General features: G+C 39.9%; 1 protein-coding gene across 1 annotated transcript in view; it reads right to left on the bottom strand.

Annotated features, from left to right (window-relative positions):
* The window catches only part of mid1 (midline 1), a 33652-nt gene extending 14616 nt beyond the window's left edge, over positions 1-19036 (bottom strand). Inside the window, 3 exon segments of the mRNA XM_046837466.1 lie at positions 2045-2140; positions 16771-17522; positions 18620-19036. Coding sequence (XP_046693422.1) covers positions 2045-2140; positions 16771-17460 — 786 coding nt within the window. The 5' untranslated portion in view covers positions 17461-17522; positions 18620-19036.
* Between the last annotated feature and the right edge of the window lie 1782 nt (positions 19037-20818).

Below are 20818 nucleotides of genomic sequence, written 5' to 3'. Positions count from 1 at the left end.
CTTTAAATTCTTTGGTTCTCCTGTTGACTCAAGACATCTAATTAGACTTTATAGCAAGACAGAGTTTCCTGTTTTTTTAAACACACACATATGTATAGGATAAAAAGCTCAATGTAGTGAGAGAGGGACAGAGAGTCAGAGAGAGAGAGAGAGAGAGAGAGAGAGAGATGTAGGTCATCACTAAACCTTAGTGTGGTTAATGTGATGAAATGGTGCTCGACAGAGCCAGAAGTGATTTGTTTAACCCTGAGGAGATGCGGCTTGACAAAGGGCCACTTGGAAAGCCAGACAGAAAGCCACAGAAAAGTGGTAGGTTGCATTTTACTGTAAAATATTTAAAGACCGCATCTAAATGCACTTTTCCTGTCTATGTGATATTTCTTGCCATGAAAGTATAAGGACTCCCTTGTATGTTTGGGTGATTATCATCTTGGGCCGATGACGACATGACAGCGAGTATCACTTAATACAAAATAAGCTGCATATTAAAGGGATTTCACTCTGCAACACCATTCAATTTTAAAAGGCTTCAACCTCACTTATTACTCAGTTACCAATTACCAACCCAGGGAGGGTGACAGCTAACACATGCTTCCTCAGAGAAATGTAAATCTAGCCAAATACACCTTTCTTTTTACCTGCTGTTCATCCAGTATCAGATGGCAACACAGTAGTGTTGAGTAACACACTCAGAGTAAGCTCTGCCCTCTTCAGAAACACTGTGGACCATATAATCCGTATGCTTTTGTACATCCCATTCCACAGTTAGTCCCTATTTGCTGTTATATTAACTGCCACTCTCTCCTGTGAAAAGGTTCCACTAGATTTTGAAGTGTACTTGTGGTGATTTGTCCAGATTTATTCAGCCACAAGGGTGGTAGTAAAGCGACGTATTGAAGTAGAGTGAGGAGATCTGGGTTCAGCTTTCCAATTCATCCAATAGGTGTTCAATAGGGTTGAGGTCAAAACTCTATAGCAGACAACCCAAGATCTTCCTCTCCAACCCATGTAAATTATGTAAATCATTATGGAGCTGGCTTTGTGTACAAGTGGATAGTTATGCCAGAATAGGTTTGGGTCTCCTTATTCAAAACATCCAAAAAACATTGTATACAGTTGTAAGCCTCCAACTTTGGGGTGACAGTTTTGGAAAAAAAAAACACATTGGAAAAGTCTGGTGTCAGAATACTTTTCTCCATATCGTGTAGCTTGTTTTGTTTAACACAAAGCCTGTGCTTTAAGTGTTCATACACTATATGGACAAACGTATTGAGACACCTGACTTTTCCTTCCATAAGTGGTTCTTCTGCAAACTGTTACCAAAAAGCTGGAGGCACACAATTGTCTTTGGATGCGATATAATACAATTTAGCATTCACTTGAACTTGGAAACCTGAACCTGTTCCAGCATGGCAATGCCCCTGTGCACAAAGCGAGCTCCTTGAAGATATGCTTTACATGGTTTGGAGAAAAGAAAGATATTAAATGGCCTGTTATACAGCACTGATCTCATCCCTACTGAACACCTTTGAGATGAATTGAACCGTTGACTGCACGCCAGACCTCATTACCTCACCTACATAAGTACCTGAATTTACTAAAGCCTTGTGGCTGATGAACACAAATCTCCACAAGCACATACCAAAATCTAATGGAACATCTTCCCAGATGAGTGGAGGGAAATCTAAGAGCAAATTGGGACTAAATGTGGAATGCTCAAAAAGAACATACCATACTTATGATCAGGTGTCCGCAAACTTTTGACAAAATGGTGTATACCAACACCTTGTAGGACACGTCATTTTTTTGCACATAAAGACATTCGCACATACACATAACCAAACATAATCATAGTAAATCTGCCCAACACAAGCGTTATTCTCATTTGAACATATTACAGTCCTTTTTCTTCCCCATATATATATATAGTGCTTGTGTAACACTGTATAGGCTCACTACCACATTTCATTGTGCATTATGCAGAATAATATTCAATGTAACTTTCAACAGATTGGAAATAAAAAAGTCAACAGACAAAACTGACCTCCACATGCTGACAGGTCTGAATCAGCTTCCCCATTAGTGATTCCAACTCATTGCTCCTCTTGATCAAATTGCTGAGGTTGGAGTCCAAAGTTTGCTGTAAATAAAAAAAAAGCACAGTACATTTCCTTAGATGTGTTAATACTAAGCGTAGGTAATCCCTAAAATTTGTCTAAATTCACCGACCTCTAAATACTCCTTTTCTGCCCAAGATCTCCTCATCGTTACCGTTTGACTGCTTCACAGCCTTAAAAAGCAACTGGATTGAGCGCAAGAGAGAAGGAGACTGAGTAAATAAAAAAACTTGGCCCACTCAGCTGTGAAATGCGCATAAAATAGCCTACTTCTGACTTCTGACCACCTATCACATGCAGTGTCTCTTATGTAACATATCTTTGGCCAGGAACAGGGTATTTCTTTTTTTTTTTTTTTCGTCTCTTATTGCAAATTCTCTAAACCAGCCTTTTACTGCCAAATATTGTTCTACGCTAGTCAGAAGGGAGTCAAAATATAACAGTATTTTAGATCCTCAAAAGCATACTGCATAACAAACTGGACCCAAGAGCAGTATTTTCATTATATTGATTCAGCTCAACTCGACCAGACAGAGAAAACCGAGACAAATCCAGAATACTAATTAAAGCAGCTAGACTAAGATCCAAACCAGAAATGACCCAGAACACAAAAACAGTAGAAAAATATGCAAAGAACAATGGAAGATTAACATTAAAAATTTACACTAGACCACAAGTGTACAAGCTTCACTTACAGGACTGTTATGATCACTCTCACTAGTACTATTATTGTAGTAGTACTACAGTTCATACGAGTTAACTAGTTAACTAACAACAAAAATGACAAGTATAAAACAATAAATGTAAACAAACAAATAAAAAAGTATTTTATATATTTGTTATGTTATATATATTCATATTATCTTATGTATTATTTATTCTTTTAATTTTCTTATTCATTCATTGATTTACACATTAATTCATTGTCTATCTATCTATCTATCTATCTATCTATCTATCTATCTATCTATCTATCTATCTATCTATCTATCTACAGTGGTGGATAAAGTACATAAACCATTTACTTGAGTTATAGTAGAGATACAGTAGGTCAAATATTACTCCAGTAAATGCACTTCATTTGAACTTTTATTTGAGTAAAAGTAGAAAAGTGTTTGATTTCAAATGTACCAATTATTTCTATAATGTTATATATATTTTTTGTAATCATCCTATTATCAGTTATGTCACAAAACTCTTGCTTAATCAACTCAATTTATGTGAAAAGACTCTAGACTTTGTTACTCTTTTAATGTTACTTTGAGTCAAACACTAATTAATATCTATTAAAATGATCATGAGCCAAAAACCTTTTTTTCGACTTCAATGAAAAAAATCACGCAAATATGGCCACGTGTGTTGTGTCAAGTTCCATCATTTATTCCTCTCTAAACGTTCTGCTTGCCTTTGTACTGATTCTGAACTGTATGTTAGTGATTAGTAGATGCCACCAAGCAGCAATCAAAACAAGTTGAAAACAGAGCGAGCGCCCTTCCCTGAATGGTGGCGTGCTGTGTGATTGACTGGTTAAGTTTTCACTTGTAATTGATTTCACAAAATGTAGTTGAGTAAAAAGTAAAATATTTGACTTTGTCGTGAAGTTGAAGTCAATCCAGATGGAAATACTTCAGTTACTAAATATATTTATTTCACCATTTATTCTTTTATTAATTTCATTAGTTTTCACATTTATTAGTGCATAAATATCATCCCCACTAGTTATTATTTAACAAGGCAAACACAAAGTGCTAAAGACTAAATGTATACAGAATACAGCTGAATGAAATACAGAAAACCAATTCTCACAAGTTATTTACAATAAAATACGGATTCACTTTCTAATAAAAAAAAATAAAAAAATTCTAATCATGTTAGTAAACATAAATCCATCCTGCAGTCATGCACCTGATTTACAGCAGGATTTTTCAAACACCTAATCCAATTCACCCTCGAACTGAATTAGTTTTTTATCTTAATGTAATGTCTCGGTGTGGAGAGTAAAAGAGATAAGAGCTGCCATTAGCTCAAACTGCATGCTTCGCTCAGTCCCTCGTTCACAGCCTTTTTGTTATTCTTTACACACTGTATGTGGTCCATTTTTTTTTTAGCTTGTTTCTTTCAGATGGTCAGCAGCTTGGATCTCCTGCCTGTGCCTATCCATTTTAGTCTCTTGTGAAAACGAATGGCATGTGATCCTCTACATTCTGTATGTGCAGTCCTAATACTAGCCAGCTGTCTTTATCTGAGAGAAACATGTTGATTATGTTTGAGACAAGCAGCTTCGAGCAATTGTCAACACCCATGTTAGCTACATGCAACTCAGAGAGAGCGTCTGCCATAGTGATGTCTAATAATACACGGAATTAGGATTGGATTTCTTAAGACAGATTTACAAAAAAGACCCCTAAATATCCAGCTGTAAAGCTGCAGAATGAGGCACATGAAGAGCTCAAATTAAAAACAAACAATCCCCTTGTCAATGCCTGGTGAAAAAACGGCTAACACGGATGAATTTACAGGAGGTAGACAGGAAACCTGCTTGAAATTTTTCGATGGCAAAAATACACACAACCTTTACTCAAGTAGAAGTATTACATTTTTTCACTCAAGAAGTTTGGGCTCTGACCTCTACCTCATTAAAACATAGTTGCACTGGCCCCTTGTGGGAAGAGTTAATTGTGTTTTTGAGTTTCTTGTGTTTTGTCCACGCAGAGGCACCGTAGTTCAGGTATTCTCTTAACATTCCTACAGCAAGTCATTAGCAGAGTGTTAAAGTCTTTAAAATAATATTTTGGCTCCTAAACATATCTGTCTGTAAGTATTTGTTTGATAGTGATCTTGGCTTACATTAGATACCAATTTTAGTAATTTTAGCATGTTTTCTATTTTTAATTTGTAAGAAAATATGTGGCGCTATTACCGTTAGCTTCTCTATGGCATTTTCTATGTATATTAGCATCGTGCTAATCGCTCGCTAATGAGATCGTTTTTTTGAGTCTTTTAGTTAATTCTAAGCTACTTATTTTATAATTGCATTGTCTATTCACCCTATTGAGATTGTAATGTGCATTCTCTTGGTTTCTGTATGTTACAGTTTTACAGTCTTTCCAGTAAAACACACTAAATGAGCAAGACGCTTCCTAGTTCTTTATTGGAGACTGTTCGCTATCTGTAAAGCTAGTTCACACACACTAGTAAAGGCAGAATAGTAAAAAGACATCATGGAAGGTCAGCCAAAAGTCGATACAGAAGACAATACTGCTGTCCCTGACTACCAAAGTACAGTCAGCAGCGTTGGTGACCGGTGGGAAACAAAATCGGACTGTTCCAACATCTCACGTGCCAGTCAGCGGTCACGTTCCAGTCAATGGTCCAACGCAAGCGTTTTGGCAGCAAAAGCACGTGCTAGAGCAGCTGCCGCTCAAGCACAGGCATCAAACGCTGAAAGAGAAGCGGAAGTGATAAAAAAGAAAGCAGAGCTCGACGCTGACCTCCTTAAACTGCGTTTACAGAGTGCAGCTGCAGCCGCCAACGCCGAAGCAGAGTTGAAGAGCACAGCATACAAAACAGTGAGATTAGTGAATATGGGTTTCAAGAGCTACCAGTGACGCATTCCTCACAGTATGGCATCACCAGTGGAGCAGATTGTTCTTATGCCAAAAGCTCATTCAAAAATGCCTTTTACGCATCTCACTCACGGTATCCAACCCCAGTTACAACTGACCACAGTTTCCAGCCACACTCAATGAATCAGTCTGCCCCTTTCCAGCCCATGCCATCATCTCCACGCCCTGTTGTTAGTGCAAACGAGTCCAATTCCCCAGTCACATCAGACTTAGCCAAATATTTGGTTCGTAGAGAGTTGGTTAGCTCAGGGCTTCTGACGTTTGATGATAAGCCTGAAAATTACTGGGCTTGGAAGGCATCTTTTATGAACACTATAGTAGGACTCTATTTATCCCCAAGAGAGGAGTTGGATCTCCTCTGCAAGTGGTTAGGTCCCAAATCATCAAAGCAAGCAAAACGATTAAGGGCTGTACACACCTACGATGCCACAGCTGGTGTCAAATTGGTGTGGCAAAGACTGGAGGACAGCTATGGGTCCCCTAAAGCGATAGAGAATGCTCTCCTGAAAAAGTTGGAAGATTTTCCCAAAATCGCAAACAGAGAAAATCACAAGTTGAGGGAGCTAGGCGATCTCATCTCTGAGATTGATGCTGCCCGTGTAGGTGGTCTTCTACCTGGCCTGAGTTACCTAGAAAAAAGTCCCGGGGCATCACTCCTATTGTTCAAAAACTCCCATTCCACCTCCAAGAGAAATGGATTACTTCAGCATCCTACTACAAAGAGCAACACCATGCTTCCTATCCGCCATTTCCTGTTTTCGTGAAGTTTGTGTGCGACAAAGCTAAAACTCTCAATGACCCAAGCTTTGCCCCTATGCTCTCTACTGGTTGCCCAAGTGTTTATAGACCTGAAAGACCGAACAAACCCAACTTCAAATCTGCAGTATCTGTTCGAAAAACTGAAATAACTGCTCCAAAGGGCTATCGTGACTCCTTTGAAAAAGAAATGGTTGAACCGGATAATCTGTGCCCGCTCCACAACAAACCACACTCCCTCCGCAAGTGTCGTGGTTTCAGAGCAAAGACTTTGGATGAGAGAAAAGCCATTCTGAAAGAAAAGAACATTTGTTACAAGTGTTGTTCCTCTTTCAACCACATGGCAAAAGACTGCGACAAAAGTGTACATTGCATTGAGTGTAAAAGCGATCACCACACCACCGCGCTGCACCCTGGACCAGCACCCTGGAAAATGGAAGCTCCAGGCTCTGCAGCCCCAGACGGGCATGGCGGGGAGCAACCAGAAGGTCCTATCCAAGCCACTGTGTCCAAATGTACAGAGATCTGTGGCAAAGGTAATAACTCACGCTCATGCTCCAAAATCTGTCTAGTAAACATTTATCCTGCTGGACACAAAGAAAAGGCAGTGAAAGCCTATGCTGTGTTAGACGAGCAAAGCAATAGGTCTTTAGCAAAGACAGAATTCTTTGAGATCTTTAACGTTAACACAGGCACTAAAGTTTACATGTTGAAAACCTGCTCAGGTGTAAGTGAGACAAGGGCACGCGAAGCTGAAGGTTTCGTGGTTGAGTCTCTCGACGGCAACACTAGCGTTCGGCTTCCCACATTAATCGAGTGCAACATGCTCCCAGATGATCGGTCTGAGATCCCGACACCGGAGGTCGCAATACAACACACTCACCTCAAGCATCTGGCAGACAAGATTCCAGATTTGGACCCTAATGCTTCAATACTGGTCCTCCTCGGACGAGATATATCACGAGTGCATAAGGTCAGAGAACATTACAACGGCCCCCACAATGCTCCGTACGCCCAGCACCTTGACCTTGGCTGGGTCATAATAGGAGAGGTCTGCCTTGGGGGTGCTCACGTGCCAAGCAAAGTCAGTGTTTACCGCACAACATTGTTGAGCAACGGACGCACATCTCTTTTGGACTCTTGCCCCAACTCTTTCCATGTCAAAGAAAAGGTCCTGGGCACTGACTCCCCATTTAACTCGTTGAACATGAAAAGCTTGATTGACATAGACGAAAACGACTGTCTCACTAACAAATTGTTCATGAGAACCCCACATGATGACAAACCCGCCATGTCAGTGGATGATGAACTCTTTCTGGAGATCATGGATGAGCAAATGTTTATGGACGAGTCCAACAGCTGGGTGGTGCCACTACCCTTCAAAATAAACAGGCACAGACTACCCAACAACCGAGACCAAGCGATCAAACGTCTCAATTCGCTGCGTCGCGCGCTTGACAAAAAGCTCCACATGAAAGAACATTTCTTGAACTTTATGCAGAAAATGTTTCAGGACATGCAGAACCTGTCCTGCCACCCGACAAAGACCAAGAGTGTTGGTACCTAACCAGATACGTGTAGTGTTTGACTCTAGTGCTACTCATGAAGGCACGTCTCTGAACGATGTTTTGTTGAGCGGCCCAGACATGAACAACTCACTTATTGGGGTCCTCTTGCGTTTCCGCAAAGAACCTGTGGCAATCACTGCGGACATAGAGCAAATGTTCTATTGTTTTGTCATTCGTGAGGACCACCGCGACTTTGTGCGTTTCCTGTGGTACGAAGGTAACGATCCCACAATGGTCATCAGAGAGTACAGGATGACTGTACACGTGTTTGGAAATAGCCCGTCTCCCGCCATAGCAATATATGGCCTCCGGAGGGCGGCTTTGTCTACACAAGATAAGTACGGTGGCAAGGCCAAACAGTTTGTTCTTAAAAACTTTTACGTTGACGACGGACTGGCTTCCTTTCCTTCAGATGCCAGTGCCGCCAAACTCATTGAAAAGGCCAGATCTATCTCAAGAACTCCTGAGTTAATTGAATCAAAGATGGACGCTCTAACACAAGCAAAGTTGGTTATTGTACGAACTGTTCAAGGCGAGACATTTGAAAAGGAAATAAAAACTTTGAACAGAAGAGAGGACATACTAAAACACAGTCCATTAAAGTATCTCGATGTGTTTTTGGACAAAGAAGGACTGGTGCGAGTAGGAGCACGTGTGACTTCTGCTGAAATAACTCAAGAACAAAGTCAGCCCATCGTTATTCCAAAGAAGCATCACATTGCTGCTTTGCTGGTTCAGTTCTACCACGAACAGGCTGTGCACCAAGGTAGACACATCACAGAAGGAGCCATCAGGTCTGCTGGACTGTGGATCCTTGGAGGAAAAAGGTTGGTGACAAATCTTCTAAACAAATGCACATCCTGCTGCCGGTTAAGAGGAAACGTACAACAACAAAAGATGGCAGACATTCCAGCTGATCATCTCATCCAAACTCCTCCTTTCACACATGTCGGGAGTGGACATGTTTGGACCATGGAACATCAGTATCCGCCAAACAAGAGGTGGAGTGTTGGAGAACAAACGCTGGGCAGCAATGTTTACCTGTTTAGTCACACGGGCAGTTCACATCGAGGTAGTTGAGTCCCTCTCAACTTCAAGTTTCATAAATGCTCTCAGAAGGTTCCTGGCCATAAGAGGCCCCACCAAGCTCTTTCGATCAGATTGTGGGCGAATTTCGTTGGAGCGTGCAAAGAGCTTCACATAAGTTCAGAAGATCCAGAGCTTCAATCCTACCTCAAAAACGAGACATGCACTTGGAAGTTTAATCCACCTCACTCTTCTCACGTGGGAGGGGTGTGGGAAAGAATGATCGGCGTGGCCCGACGTATTTTGGACGCTATGCTGCTGAAAGTTCACTCTCCAAATCTGACTCATGAAGTACTTGTGACGCTCATGGCAGAGGTAACAGCCATAATGAATGGTCGTCCATTAGTACCTGTGTCATCCGATTCTCAGCAACCCAACTTGTTGACTCCAAGGGCCCTTCTCACTCAGAAAATCTGTCCCGTCGCTATTCCACCTGGAGACTTTGATCCAAAGGACTTGTACTGTAAGCAACGGAAACGGGTACAAAGTCTTGCTAACTCATTCTGGAAAAGATGGCGAGAAGAGTATCTTGCAACCCTTCAACCAAGAAGAAAATGGCAAGCAGATCAACCAAACTTGGCCATTGGTGATGTTGTTCTCCTAAAGGACACTCAGGTCAAAAGAAACGAATGGCCTACTGGACTTATTGTGGACACTTATCCTGGTCGAGATAAAAGAGTACGTAAAGTAGATGTACGAGTAATTAAAGAAGGTACAGCTAAGGTGTACACAAGACCTATTTCAGAAATTGTGTTGTTAGTTAAAGGTTAATAGTGTTATAGTAGTATACCAGGTGGGGAGTGTACTGGCCCCTTGTGGGAAGAGTTAATTGTGTTTTTGAGTTTCTTGTGTTTTGTCCACGCAGAGGCACCGTAGTTCAGGTATTCTCTTAACATTCCTACAGCAAGTCATTAGCAGAGTGTTAAAGTCTTTAAAATAATATTTTGGCTCCTAAACATATCTGTCTGTAAGTATTTGTTTGATAGTGATCTTGGCTTACATTAGATACCAATTTTAGTAATTTTTTGCATGTTTTCTATTTCTAATTTGTAAGAAAATATGTGGCGCTATTACCGTTAGCTTCTCTATGGCATTTTCTATGTATATTAGCATCGTGCTAATCGCTCGCTAATGAGATCGGTTTTTTGAGTCTTTTAGTTAATTCTAAGCTACTTATTTTATAATTGCATTGTCTATTCACCCTATTGAGATTGTAATGTGCATTCTCTTGGTTTCTGTATGTTACAGTTTTACAGTCTTTCCAGTAAAACACACTAAATGAGCAAGACGCTTCCTAGTTCTTTATTGGAGACTGTTCGCTATCTGTAAAGCTAGTTCACACACACTAGTAAAGGCAGAATAATAGTCATTACTACTACCTGTTTAAGTGTCACTATCTGGACCTCAATTTCAAATTTTGTTATCTAATGAATGTATCCAGGCTGAACAACCACTATATAGAACACAAGCAAAGAAAAGATGATCAGTGATCAGGAAGGTCTCTGATCTCAGTCATATTTACATCACGGACTCCCTCTGTCTCATCCACATTAACCCCGGACTTCTTGCTGCCTTCTGCCTTGCGCATTGTTTGCTTCATGAACTAGCCTACGTCTGTGGTGTGTGAGAGCCAGGATATGATACAGCAGTGGCAGCTTGAAAAAGCCGTACAATGGAAATAAATAGATTGATGGGCTAAAAATGGCACGCAATGAGAAGAAAAAAAATATTGATGTCACTGAATAGATTAAAACTAAAGTAAAGAGTACAAATACTTTGTTACTTCCCATCACTGGTGCATATGTGTGTGTGTGTGTGTGTGTGTGTGTGTGTGCGTGAGTGTCCATATGTTAGGAAGGAAGCCTTTATCCTCGACTTTTTTATGGCGCTAGGCCAGATGGTGAGGAAATGAGAGCTGTGCTTTACTCCTTCATTTTCCAGTAAACTGTTTCGCTGTTCATCCGCCTTACACACGTCTCGCTCAAACACAAAACATATAACTACGATTTCTTTTCCTTTTTTTGATGACAATGATAAATGGCAACATTACAGCAAATATATATAGCTCTATAAATATAACTCATACAAAAGCAGCGTAAATGACAAATGACAATCCAATCCAAGTAACAGGACTAATCAGTGACCTAGGCCAATAGCCAACCAAGGAGAGACCATTCTATTTTTGGCCATTTCCTTTTGGTTTCCTCCCTTCCAAGCGTCATTGTAATAGCATATCATCACGACAAGGGCGAGCGTACAATCGTTGCTTTTGTTTATGGACAAAAGTATTGGGACACCGGACTTGTCTAGTCATATGTGTTTTTTCCACAAACTGTTATCACAAAGTTTGAGGGACACACTTGTATAGGATGTCTTTGGATGTGGTTGCATGGAAAATTTTCTTCATTTAAACTACGTGACTCAAACCTGTCCCACCATCACAATGCCCCTGTGTACAAGGGACGAATAACGGTATATCTTATCTTATTATATACTTTACATGGTTTCGAGTGGAAGATCTTGAGATGCCTGCTATAGAGCTCTGATATCAAAAATGTTTAGCAACTTTTGGATTAATTTGGATGATGACTGCACCCCAGCCTCCTCACCTCACCTATCAGTATCTAATGTTACTCCCCTGTGGCTGAATGAGCACAAATCTTTACAACCTCACTTCAAAATTTCAATAGTGGAGGTTATTATAAGATCAAATAGGAACTAAATGTGAAATAGGATGCTCAAAAAAACACATGCGAACCTTATAGTCAGGTGTCCACAAACTTTTCTCCACATAGTGTATATACAAAGGCTAAAAATCAGTAGCATAAATATGGATTCATTTAAAAACAGGCAGAAATATCACTGAAATATCATTAATATAGCAAAGTCTCTACTATGAGATTTATCCCTATTATAACACTTAGTCTGCTTGATGAATGAATGAACTAGTTAAATATAATTTCAGTGGTTAATGAAATAATGATTATTAGGGATGCACTAAATGCCTAACAAATGCCTATGTATTAAAATATAACAGAAAAATAACACAAAAAACCCATAAGGGAGCACTGTGCTTGGCAATGATGAATCATTTAACCCAATATGCTTTGTTGTCTTTGTTGTTCCCCTTCCGGTACTACCACAGGCGGTGACATAATGCGACAAAGTGTCAGGAAGTCATTATATTTGCAAAGAATCTTGGTGATTTAAACAGTCAGGAGTTATAAATACATCAGGTCAAGCTATGTAGAGGGTCTTGTCCTTGCAATAAAGGTATGAAGAATGTATGCTAATGTGCTAATGTAAAACATATATAAATACAAAATCTGAGTTTCCTTGCAAAGATTTAAGTGGAGGACTCTGCCTAGCACTTTAAGCGCAGTGTCACTGTTTTATTTTTATTACTACTAAACTTGAAAAGATACACAACGATGACAGGACTATAAATGCGTGTTAGCGCAGTGTCACTGTGGCTACTCACTCTGTACCGGAAATACGATGTGTAGTGCGTTGTAAAACTTTTGTAAAAATTTGTTTGGCATGTGCGCAAAATCGCTGCCAATTTCATTTTTGCACCAGTTTAGCGATATGGATTCTTTGGCATTTTATGTCCACCTTTTAACATTTTTCTTAAAGGGAGAAAATCCTGATAATTCCGCATATAGAGAGCGCGAATGAATGAAGGAATGAATGGAATGAATGTTTAAGTATGCTGAAATAAGTAGAACAGTTATTTATATCATATCTTTGGAAAATTCAATATTAAATACAAAACACACAGTTATATACACATTTCTAATAAATACATTTTCTGAATCATTATTTCAATAAAAACCTTAAAAATAAATCCCTAGTCAATCAACTGTAAATTAACATGTAAATTAATAACATATATATATATATATATATATATATATATATATATATATATATATATATATATATAATAATTTATAATATAAACAGATTTTTTTGTCTAAAAATGCTCCACGTCCACACTTTCGATTTCAATTAATTTCCAAAAGTTGCTCATCAACACTGAAACTGAAAATGCTTACGTACTGTACAAATCGTAAAACGCTTCTACCTGCGTCTATCTGGTGTTTATTTACCCACCAGCTCTCTGAAATGTGGCAATGACAAAAAATTCAGCGTTTTCGAAAGCCTCCGTTTCCACAGTCTACGAAAGCGTTTACAAAAGCTACTGTATGTTTTGGTTCACTGAAAACGCTGTAGTGTTTTCAAATGAAAACCTAGTAGTGTGGACCTGACCTTACATAATTGGGCTTTGTCGTGAAAACCATGGCAAAGAACATTTTCCATAAGCGAAGAAAGCCTCCTAGTGACCAGCATATAACAATTTTGGGTAAGAGAGAAAAAAAAAGTAGTGCTCCATGGGACACACAGTGGAGCTGCTGTCACCGTTATACAATACAGCAACAACTCTGAATTATGTGGCTAACACTGGCACACCTGCCTTGGTGTATCATAGACCCATTAATACCTGACATTACTGATATTTTATTCCAAACTATGACTGTGACTGGCAACCAAAGTGGGACAACCATTAGTATTGTCAGTCCGGTGTCATGCTTGCTTTTTCCCTGATCCACTATGCCAGAGGTATGTCATCATAACATAGACCACCTGTTTCTAGTATCTGGTCAGGTCTTTGACACTAGATGAATGCTTTTCCATGGCAACGTGTCATTTGAGGCCTCTCTATCAGCTCTGCCACCAGAAAGCTCAGCTCTCATCTTCCACTCTCAGGAGCTGAAATGTTTACTGATTTGGCAAAAATGGATAGAGACTAAGCAGATGAGTGTTAAAGGACAGACAAGGTTGGACCTTTACAACCTTCTTATTAGTTGCCCACTAAACCACTACTGAACAGCTGTAAGCTTCCTGCGCTTTCCATAACTAACTTAGGTGTGAGTTCTTCATTACATACACTGGCCATCCAAAAAAAAAAGTCACCAACTGGATTTAACAAAGCAAATAGGTCAGAGCCTCCCATTGGATAATCACTGCATGGATGATTGTTTCAGCTGGCAACAAGTAATTTACCCCGAACTGATGCAGTGAGCAGCTTCTCATTTCTTAAGAAACCATGCCGGAATACACATCCAGTGGTCGTTGAAAAGATGTTAATCTGTTTCAGAAGAGTTAAATTATTGGCATGCATCAAGCAAAGAAAACCTCTAAGGAGATCGCTGAATCTACTAAAATTGGGTTAAGAACTGTCCAACGCATTATTAAAAACTGGAAGGATAGTGGGGAACCAACATCTTCAAAATGTAGTCTGAAAAACATTCTTGAACGATTTCGATCAGCGATCACTTTCGGTGAAATGGAATCGTAAAAAAACAACAGTAGAACTCTCCCATCATCAATACAAGATCTTGGTGAAACATTACTGCAACTCTGGATGGGAATAAATGTTGTGACGATGCCACAGCGAATGCATGCCATAATCAAAGCTAAAGGCGGTCCGACTAAATATTAGTGTGTGGTTTTTTTTTTTTGTAAGAGGCAATTTATAACAGTTAAACGTTTTTTCAGTATTCACCTGACCAGGATTCATCATTAAGGCCCCATTTTCAAAGTAGACAAAAGGAAATCAAGAAGCTCAAGAATACTAGCCCTAAGTTGGCCATTAAAAGCTGCCAATGCTGCATTTACACAGCGCCATTAACCCTCTCTTCTTCAAGGGGTATTATCTCATAACTGCCTTTATTCTAGCCCCAAATTATTAACAACTAATATAACAATATACACAGTAACACATCCCGCTTTGCTGTAATGTACATGGGCCAAGTGCTTCTTTTTGTCATGTTTGGAACAAAATATTTTAAGAACCATTAGTCCTTTGCTGGAACCGGGGACACTTTAGTATGTGTCTCTCTTTGAATAATATGTCTATCCTTTTGTATCTGTATAAGCATGCTTATCTAATGTTCTGAGATCAATGCAGCATTTTTTTCTCTTTCTTAATGTGGTTTTCTTACTTTCTGTTTGCTCTACAATGCTTATCTGCTGCACTGATACATCTTCAGATTCCTCGTGACTGCATATTCACGTACCACTGGTGCTTTCAGCATAGCCTCTGGCAGTGTTGTGCAAAAAGGACTTTCAAATTCTCAGACATGCATTATCTATCTCAGGGTGACAACTTTTTTTTTTTTTTTTTACACTCAATTCTCGGTCAGAGCACAAGCACAACAAGATTTCTGCCAGTACTTTCAGTGTTGCTCTTGGCGTTTATCCATTTAATCACAGAACCAAACTTACACATAATGAGTGTTTTGAGGTCAGAGAAGATAAGCGAGTCAGAGCCGTAATCTCTGGAAAACAAAAGGCCAGATGGCTGAACCGAGCACAAGCCCCAACAAGTGTCCTACATACTCCCATCTTTTGAGAATGAACCAGGTGAAGACCTTAATTAGGGAATTCGAGTTTCAGAAAATTAGAGAATTAAACTATTGAACTTTTAATATTTTTTTAATATTTTAATTATATTATATATTACTAAATTACACTTGATTCAAGTTTAGAAATTTTTGTACAGTTTTACAATTTGTGTTATAAACGTTTTTCGATTGGTAAGCACGAGCCATCATTTTCCTGCTTTATGTTCAATAGACATTCTTGTGTTATCGTTTAGTACTTGATATTCCCATTAATCATATAACTACATTATACACACCTACATGTGAAGTAACTAAGGTCAGTTATTATAAAAGCAAAAGAAAGTAAGAAATTAAAAGGACACCCATGTGCATTGGTATTGTGTCATTAATATCCGAGTATTATAACTTGTTTAGTTATGAATAACAATTTAGAATGAATGTGAAAATTTTTCAGCAATAACTGGTTAGTTGTTAAAACATGAGACAGTGTTCTTTTCAGAGCCTTTCTGCTTTCACAGATGCTTTTATTTTTCCTATCATTTCAAGAACGAGCGATAAAATATAAACTCCCTGACCTGACAGTGCCCTTCAGGAAACTGGGGCTGCATCACAGCACTGTCTAGCAAAAGAGTCGTCATTCTAACAAATATCAGTTTTTAAAAAATAACTACGAGAGAAAAAAGTGTCACACAGTATTTACCGTCAAATCAAAGGACAGTTAATCTGCCGAATCTTAAATGAATACAATCACGGGACCCATATTCATGCCTGTGATAGAATACTGGAAAACTATGTTTTACTAAATGACTCATTTTGGATCAGATTTTGGAAATGATGAGTTATTCTTTTAAACATTCATTTATTTGAAGTGGATCAAAGATCATAGTGGTTTTGTGCAATGGGCGTACACCGGGCGTGTGACTGGAATGCATTAGGGATGGGTCCCTAGTCCTTTTCAGGAAAGCTTGCACACATATTCGCACCTAGTGAGAATCTATTTTGACTAGCTCACCAACTGGCATATTTTCACAAAGTGGGAGAAAACCAAACAACCCAGATGAAACCCACACAGATGCAGTGAGAACTTTATACTAACTCAGCACAGACACTAAACCAAATTCAGGCTCGATCAGGGATCAACTGTGACAGATCAATTTAGGTTAAAGAAAGAGCTCACACAAAGTAACCCAACATAGTTTCTACATACCTTTAGTTTCTCATAGCGCTCGTTTAGCGCTGCCACCTGGTGGTCACGATGGCGGCCCACCAGCTTACAGAGGGAGCAGATAAGCTGCTCATCTGTGACACAGTACATGTTTACTTTCTCCTCCTCATGTTCAAGGCACTGCAGGCCTCTGAGGTGCGAGTCAGGCATGGGTTCAATGAGGCGATGTCCAGTAAATGGTTTCTTGTTGGGGTGGGTGGCACGCAGGCACTCCTCGCAGTAAGACACCTCACATGTTACGCAGGTCTTCACAGCACACTGTGGGGGTTCCTGCTCACAAAACTGGCACTGCACCAGCTCAGTGGGTGAGGAAGGTGCAGTGGCAGTCGTCATGGCGCCGAGAGGGCTGTCACCTGGGGAACTGTGCCCGCTGGAGGACAGAAGGAGAGTGGCTGAAGTCGAAGCCCTTTGGACACGGTCGATGATGTTCTGAAGTGTGACGTTGCGCTTAAGTGCGTCCAGGCCACGCTGAGGGCTCAGTGAGATGGCATAGCGGCACGTAGGGCACTGGAAGGCGCAGATGGAGTCGCTTGGCTCACCTGAAGTGCAATGCGAGACCAGAATGCGGCGAGCACAATTGAAACACAGACTGTGGGCACAGGGCAGCAGCAAGGGGTCCTCAAACAGCTCCAGGCAGATCGGGCACGTCAGCTCCGACTCCAAGGTTTCCATCCTTTTTAGGTGGAGCGAATAGGGAAGGGCATTAGCAAAATCCAGGAGAGCCAGGCAGATATCTGGGAAAGACAACAAACAAAAAGGATTTAGGTAAAAGGGTTCAGTTATCAGGCATTATACACACCATGGGGTGCAAAGTCCAGCATCCAAGTATAACATAATCCTCTGTGATTTGGTTTTGGGTTTCAACAGACTAATCTGTAGATTCATCAAGAGATTAAAAGAGAAAATCACTTATATTTACAATTAAGCACATTAATCATGGTTTAATTACTCTCTGTTTATCACATTTGCCCAAAATATATTGGCATAAACGAGCAGTTTCTACTTCTATATTTCCTTTTTTACAATAACATCACATGGTAAGAGGATTACCAAAGAAGAATTCCATCAGCTATGTCAGGCACGTCCTAAACAAGCCAAACGATTGGTGTTAATTAGCCATGACACTTCTTCTCTCATCACTGAAACACTCTATCTGTGTATCTACCACCCCACCACTTCCACCCCCTGCACCCACCAAGACTACATCAAACCAGATGCTTGCACACGTGACAAAACCCTTAGCCACGCCATTGATATTTAAATGTCACAAAAATGTTTCAACAAGCCACTCTGACTCACACTCACCAGAGGAGATAGATGATGTTATGACGTCATACTGTGGATTTCATTTTGTGCGGATCATTTGCCAGAGTTTTAAACTGGGGGCAGTTGGGATTGTTAAAAAGTGCACAGATCATTTAGATACTGTCACTCATTGGGAGTGTTTTTCAAAGCCTGGCGTGACTGACCTACATCTCAGATGAGCCGTCCTGGCCTTCAAAACCCACCTTCTGTGCCACGTTAAAAATAATAAGAATTGAAATAACAAAAAAACAAAAAATGATTTAAAAATAAAAATCTGTTAACAGCCTTTAAATACATATAGTACATACAATTTAAACTGAACTCCTGTAAAAAAAAAAAAGTGATATTAAAGCCAAAAAAACTTAGAGAGAAAGTAGTTTTTATACAGAAAAATAGCCACAGTTGAGAAAATGCTGCAATCTGATAGCAGCTCGAATAATTGATTTACTCTTTCTGCCCACAGTGCACACGCATTAGCAGAGGCACCTAGAAGCACACAGACTTTTCACATTTTATCAGTACCCACCAACGAATCCCTCCTGAGACCAGGCAGCAGCGACATCTCTCCTGATGATCAAGCCCAGCGACCCAAATCGAAAAATTGACGAGAGGCTCGACACAGAGCCTCATGTAGACAGCTTTGGCTAAAGCTGCATAACAGCTTGCATCGGTTCACCACTACTCAGCACTCACACACACACACAATCTCCTATTCTAATTGGCTTATTTCTGGGATGGTAGTTGTGTCTAATGTCTGTTTCAGGCCGTCTCTTGTTTCACCTCCGAACAGGAAAAATAAGCTTTATCCCGACAATTCCAGGAAAGTCAGTTTCCTCCACCCTGTGGCTTGGGCAGCCAGAGGTGTGTGCATGTGGTGGGGGTGGTAGGGAACAGAGGAACCGACAAAGTCAAAGATACGTGAAGAACTGGAAGTGCATTCCAGCACAGAGAGTAATTCATTTAGGGCGCACAGCGTACTGGTGAAAATCTTTTGCGAAGGTGAAGAAAAGAACAAGGATAAATGAGTTGCCGTCTTGCTGCTCATTGTGTGTGAATGAGGGTTTGAATCGGAGAGGAAATAACACCAGGAGTTTAAGCTGGCATGTGCACACAAATAACTTCTAAGTGTGTCCGGCTTTCCTGTGTTTTTTTTTTTTTCTTTCTGCAATTCTTTTTTGTCAGTGATTTGGTTCAAGTGGAATTTTACAACAGACAACAGCATGAACAATTAGGCCACAGGTGGCAGAGGAAGGAGCTCATAAACACCTATTGAGGTCAAACAGATTTGAATCCACTTTTAAACAGGAATCAATTTTAAACTATTGTATAGTTTACATTCACGTACAGCACATTTGCCGCCCTCTGAGCAGGAAAAATTAATGGATAATAAAATACATTCAGTGACCTTTTAATCGAGCATTATTATAGCCCACTGTGATCACTGCGCTGTCTTAGAGTGGGCGTGAATTACAGCCAAAATCCGTGCAAAATTCAGCCAAACAAGAGAAACCAAACCGTTTTTATTCAACCCATGCTTGGCTGATTTGATGTAATCACTGTTGCATTGAGATGGTTATCTAGAACTCTGGTTTAATTTGATTTAATTGCACATGAATGATTAACAGCTGAAACGTCTCTGCTGTGTATTCGTAAAATAAAACAGGCGTACTTAAATACATACCTATGTCACTTAATATTAACTTGTGCAGCAACTATGGTTTCTATAGCAAAATGAACCTGGTTTTGAACTTTGACGTTAAGCCAAAATATGAAGTTACCAAGTAAGAATTAAAATTGCTCTAAGTAAGAATATTGAATATTGACTTTATATGAGAATATTGACTTCCTGGCATATATTTCTGTAGTGCTGTACATGCCAAGACATTAACATAACCCATATTCTATGGTATTTCATAACATACACAATATGGACATAATTGGACAAATTATGAACACCAGAGTTTCATGTGTCCTTTTAAATATCATATTCCACATTTAGACCTCATTGCTGTTATAATAACCTCCACTTTCCTGGAAAGATTTTTTTAACTAGATGTTGCAGATTTTGGAGATTTATTCACAAGGACATGTGTAAAGCCAGGTACTGCTCAAGGTGTTGAATATGGTTGAGTTCGGAGCTCTGTAGCAGGCAACTCAAAATCTTTCACTCCAAATCCAGCTCACTTTGTGCACATGGCATTGTCATGCTGAAACAGGTTTGGGTCTTCCGGTTTTATTGAAGGGTAAACTAATTAATTAAAAGACAACTTATATAATTGGGTGCCTCCAACTTTGTGGTAACATTCAGAAGAAGCAAATATGGCAGTAAAAGAAATCAGGTTTCCTGATACCTTTGTCTATATAGTAAAACTTTCTTTCGGCTTCTCCCATTAGGGGTCGCCACAGCAGATCATCCGCATGTTTGATTTGGCACGTTTTTACGCTGGATGCACTTCCTAACGCAACCCTTCCCTATTTATCCGGGCTTGGGACCGGCACTAAGGCTTGTGCCACCCTAATGGCTGGGGTCGGTTCCCTGACCGGGGATCGAACCCGGGCCGCAGCGGTGAGAGCGCCGCATCCTATAGTAAACTTGTATATCTAGGTATATTTCTTTACAGCAGCCATCAGAAATCTTGTGCATGCACTGCTTTTGGCTTTTTCTCTGAGGATCACCTGAATACTGTAGCATGAAAGCATTTCTGGCCATTTGTTCACATGTTAC

The sequence above is a fragment of the Silurus meridionalis genome, chromosome 24 (assembly GCF_014805685.1).
Source record: "Silurus meridionalis isolate SWU-2019-XX chromosome 24, ASM1480568v1, whole genome shotgun sequence".
Classification (NCBI taxonomy): Eukaryota; Metazoa; Chordata; class Actinopteri; order Siluriformes; family Siluridae; genus Silurus; species Silurus meridionalis.
This window is presented reverse-complemented; position numbering and strand designations above follow the sequence as displayed.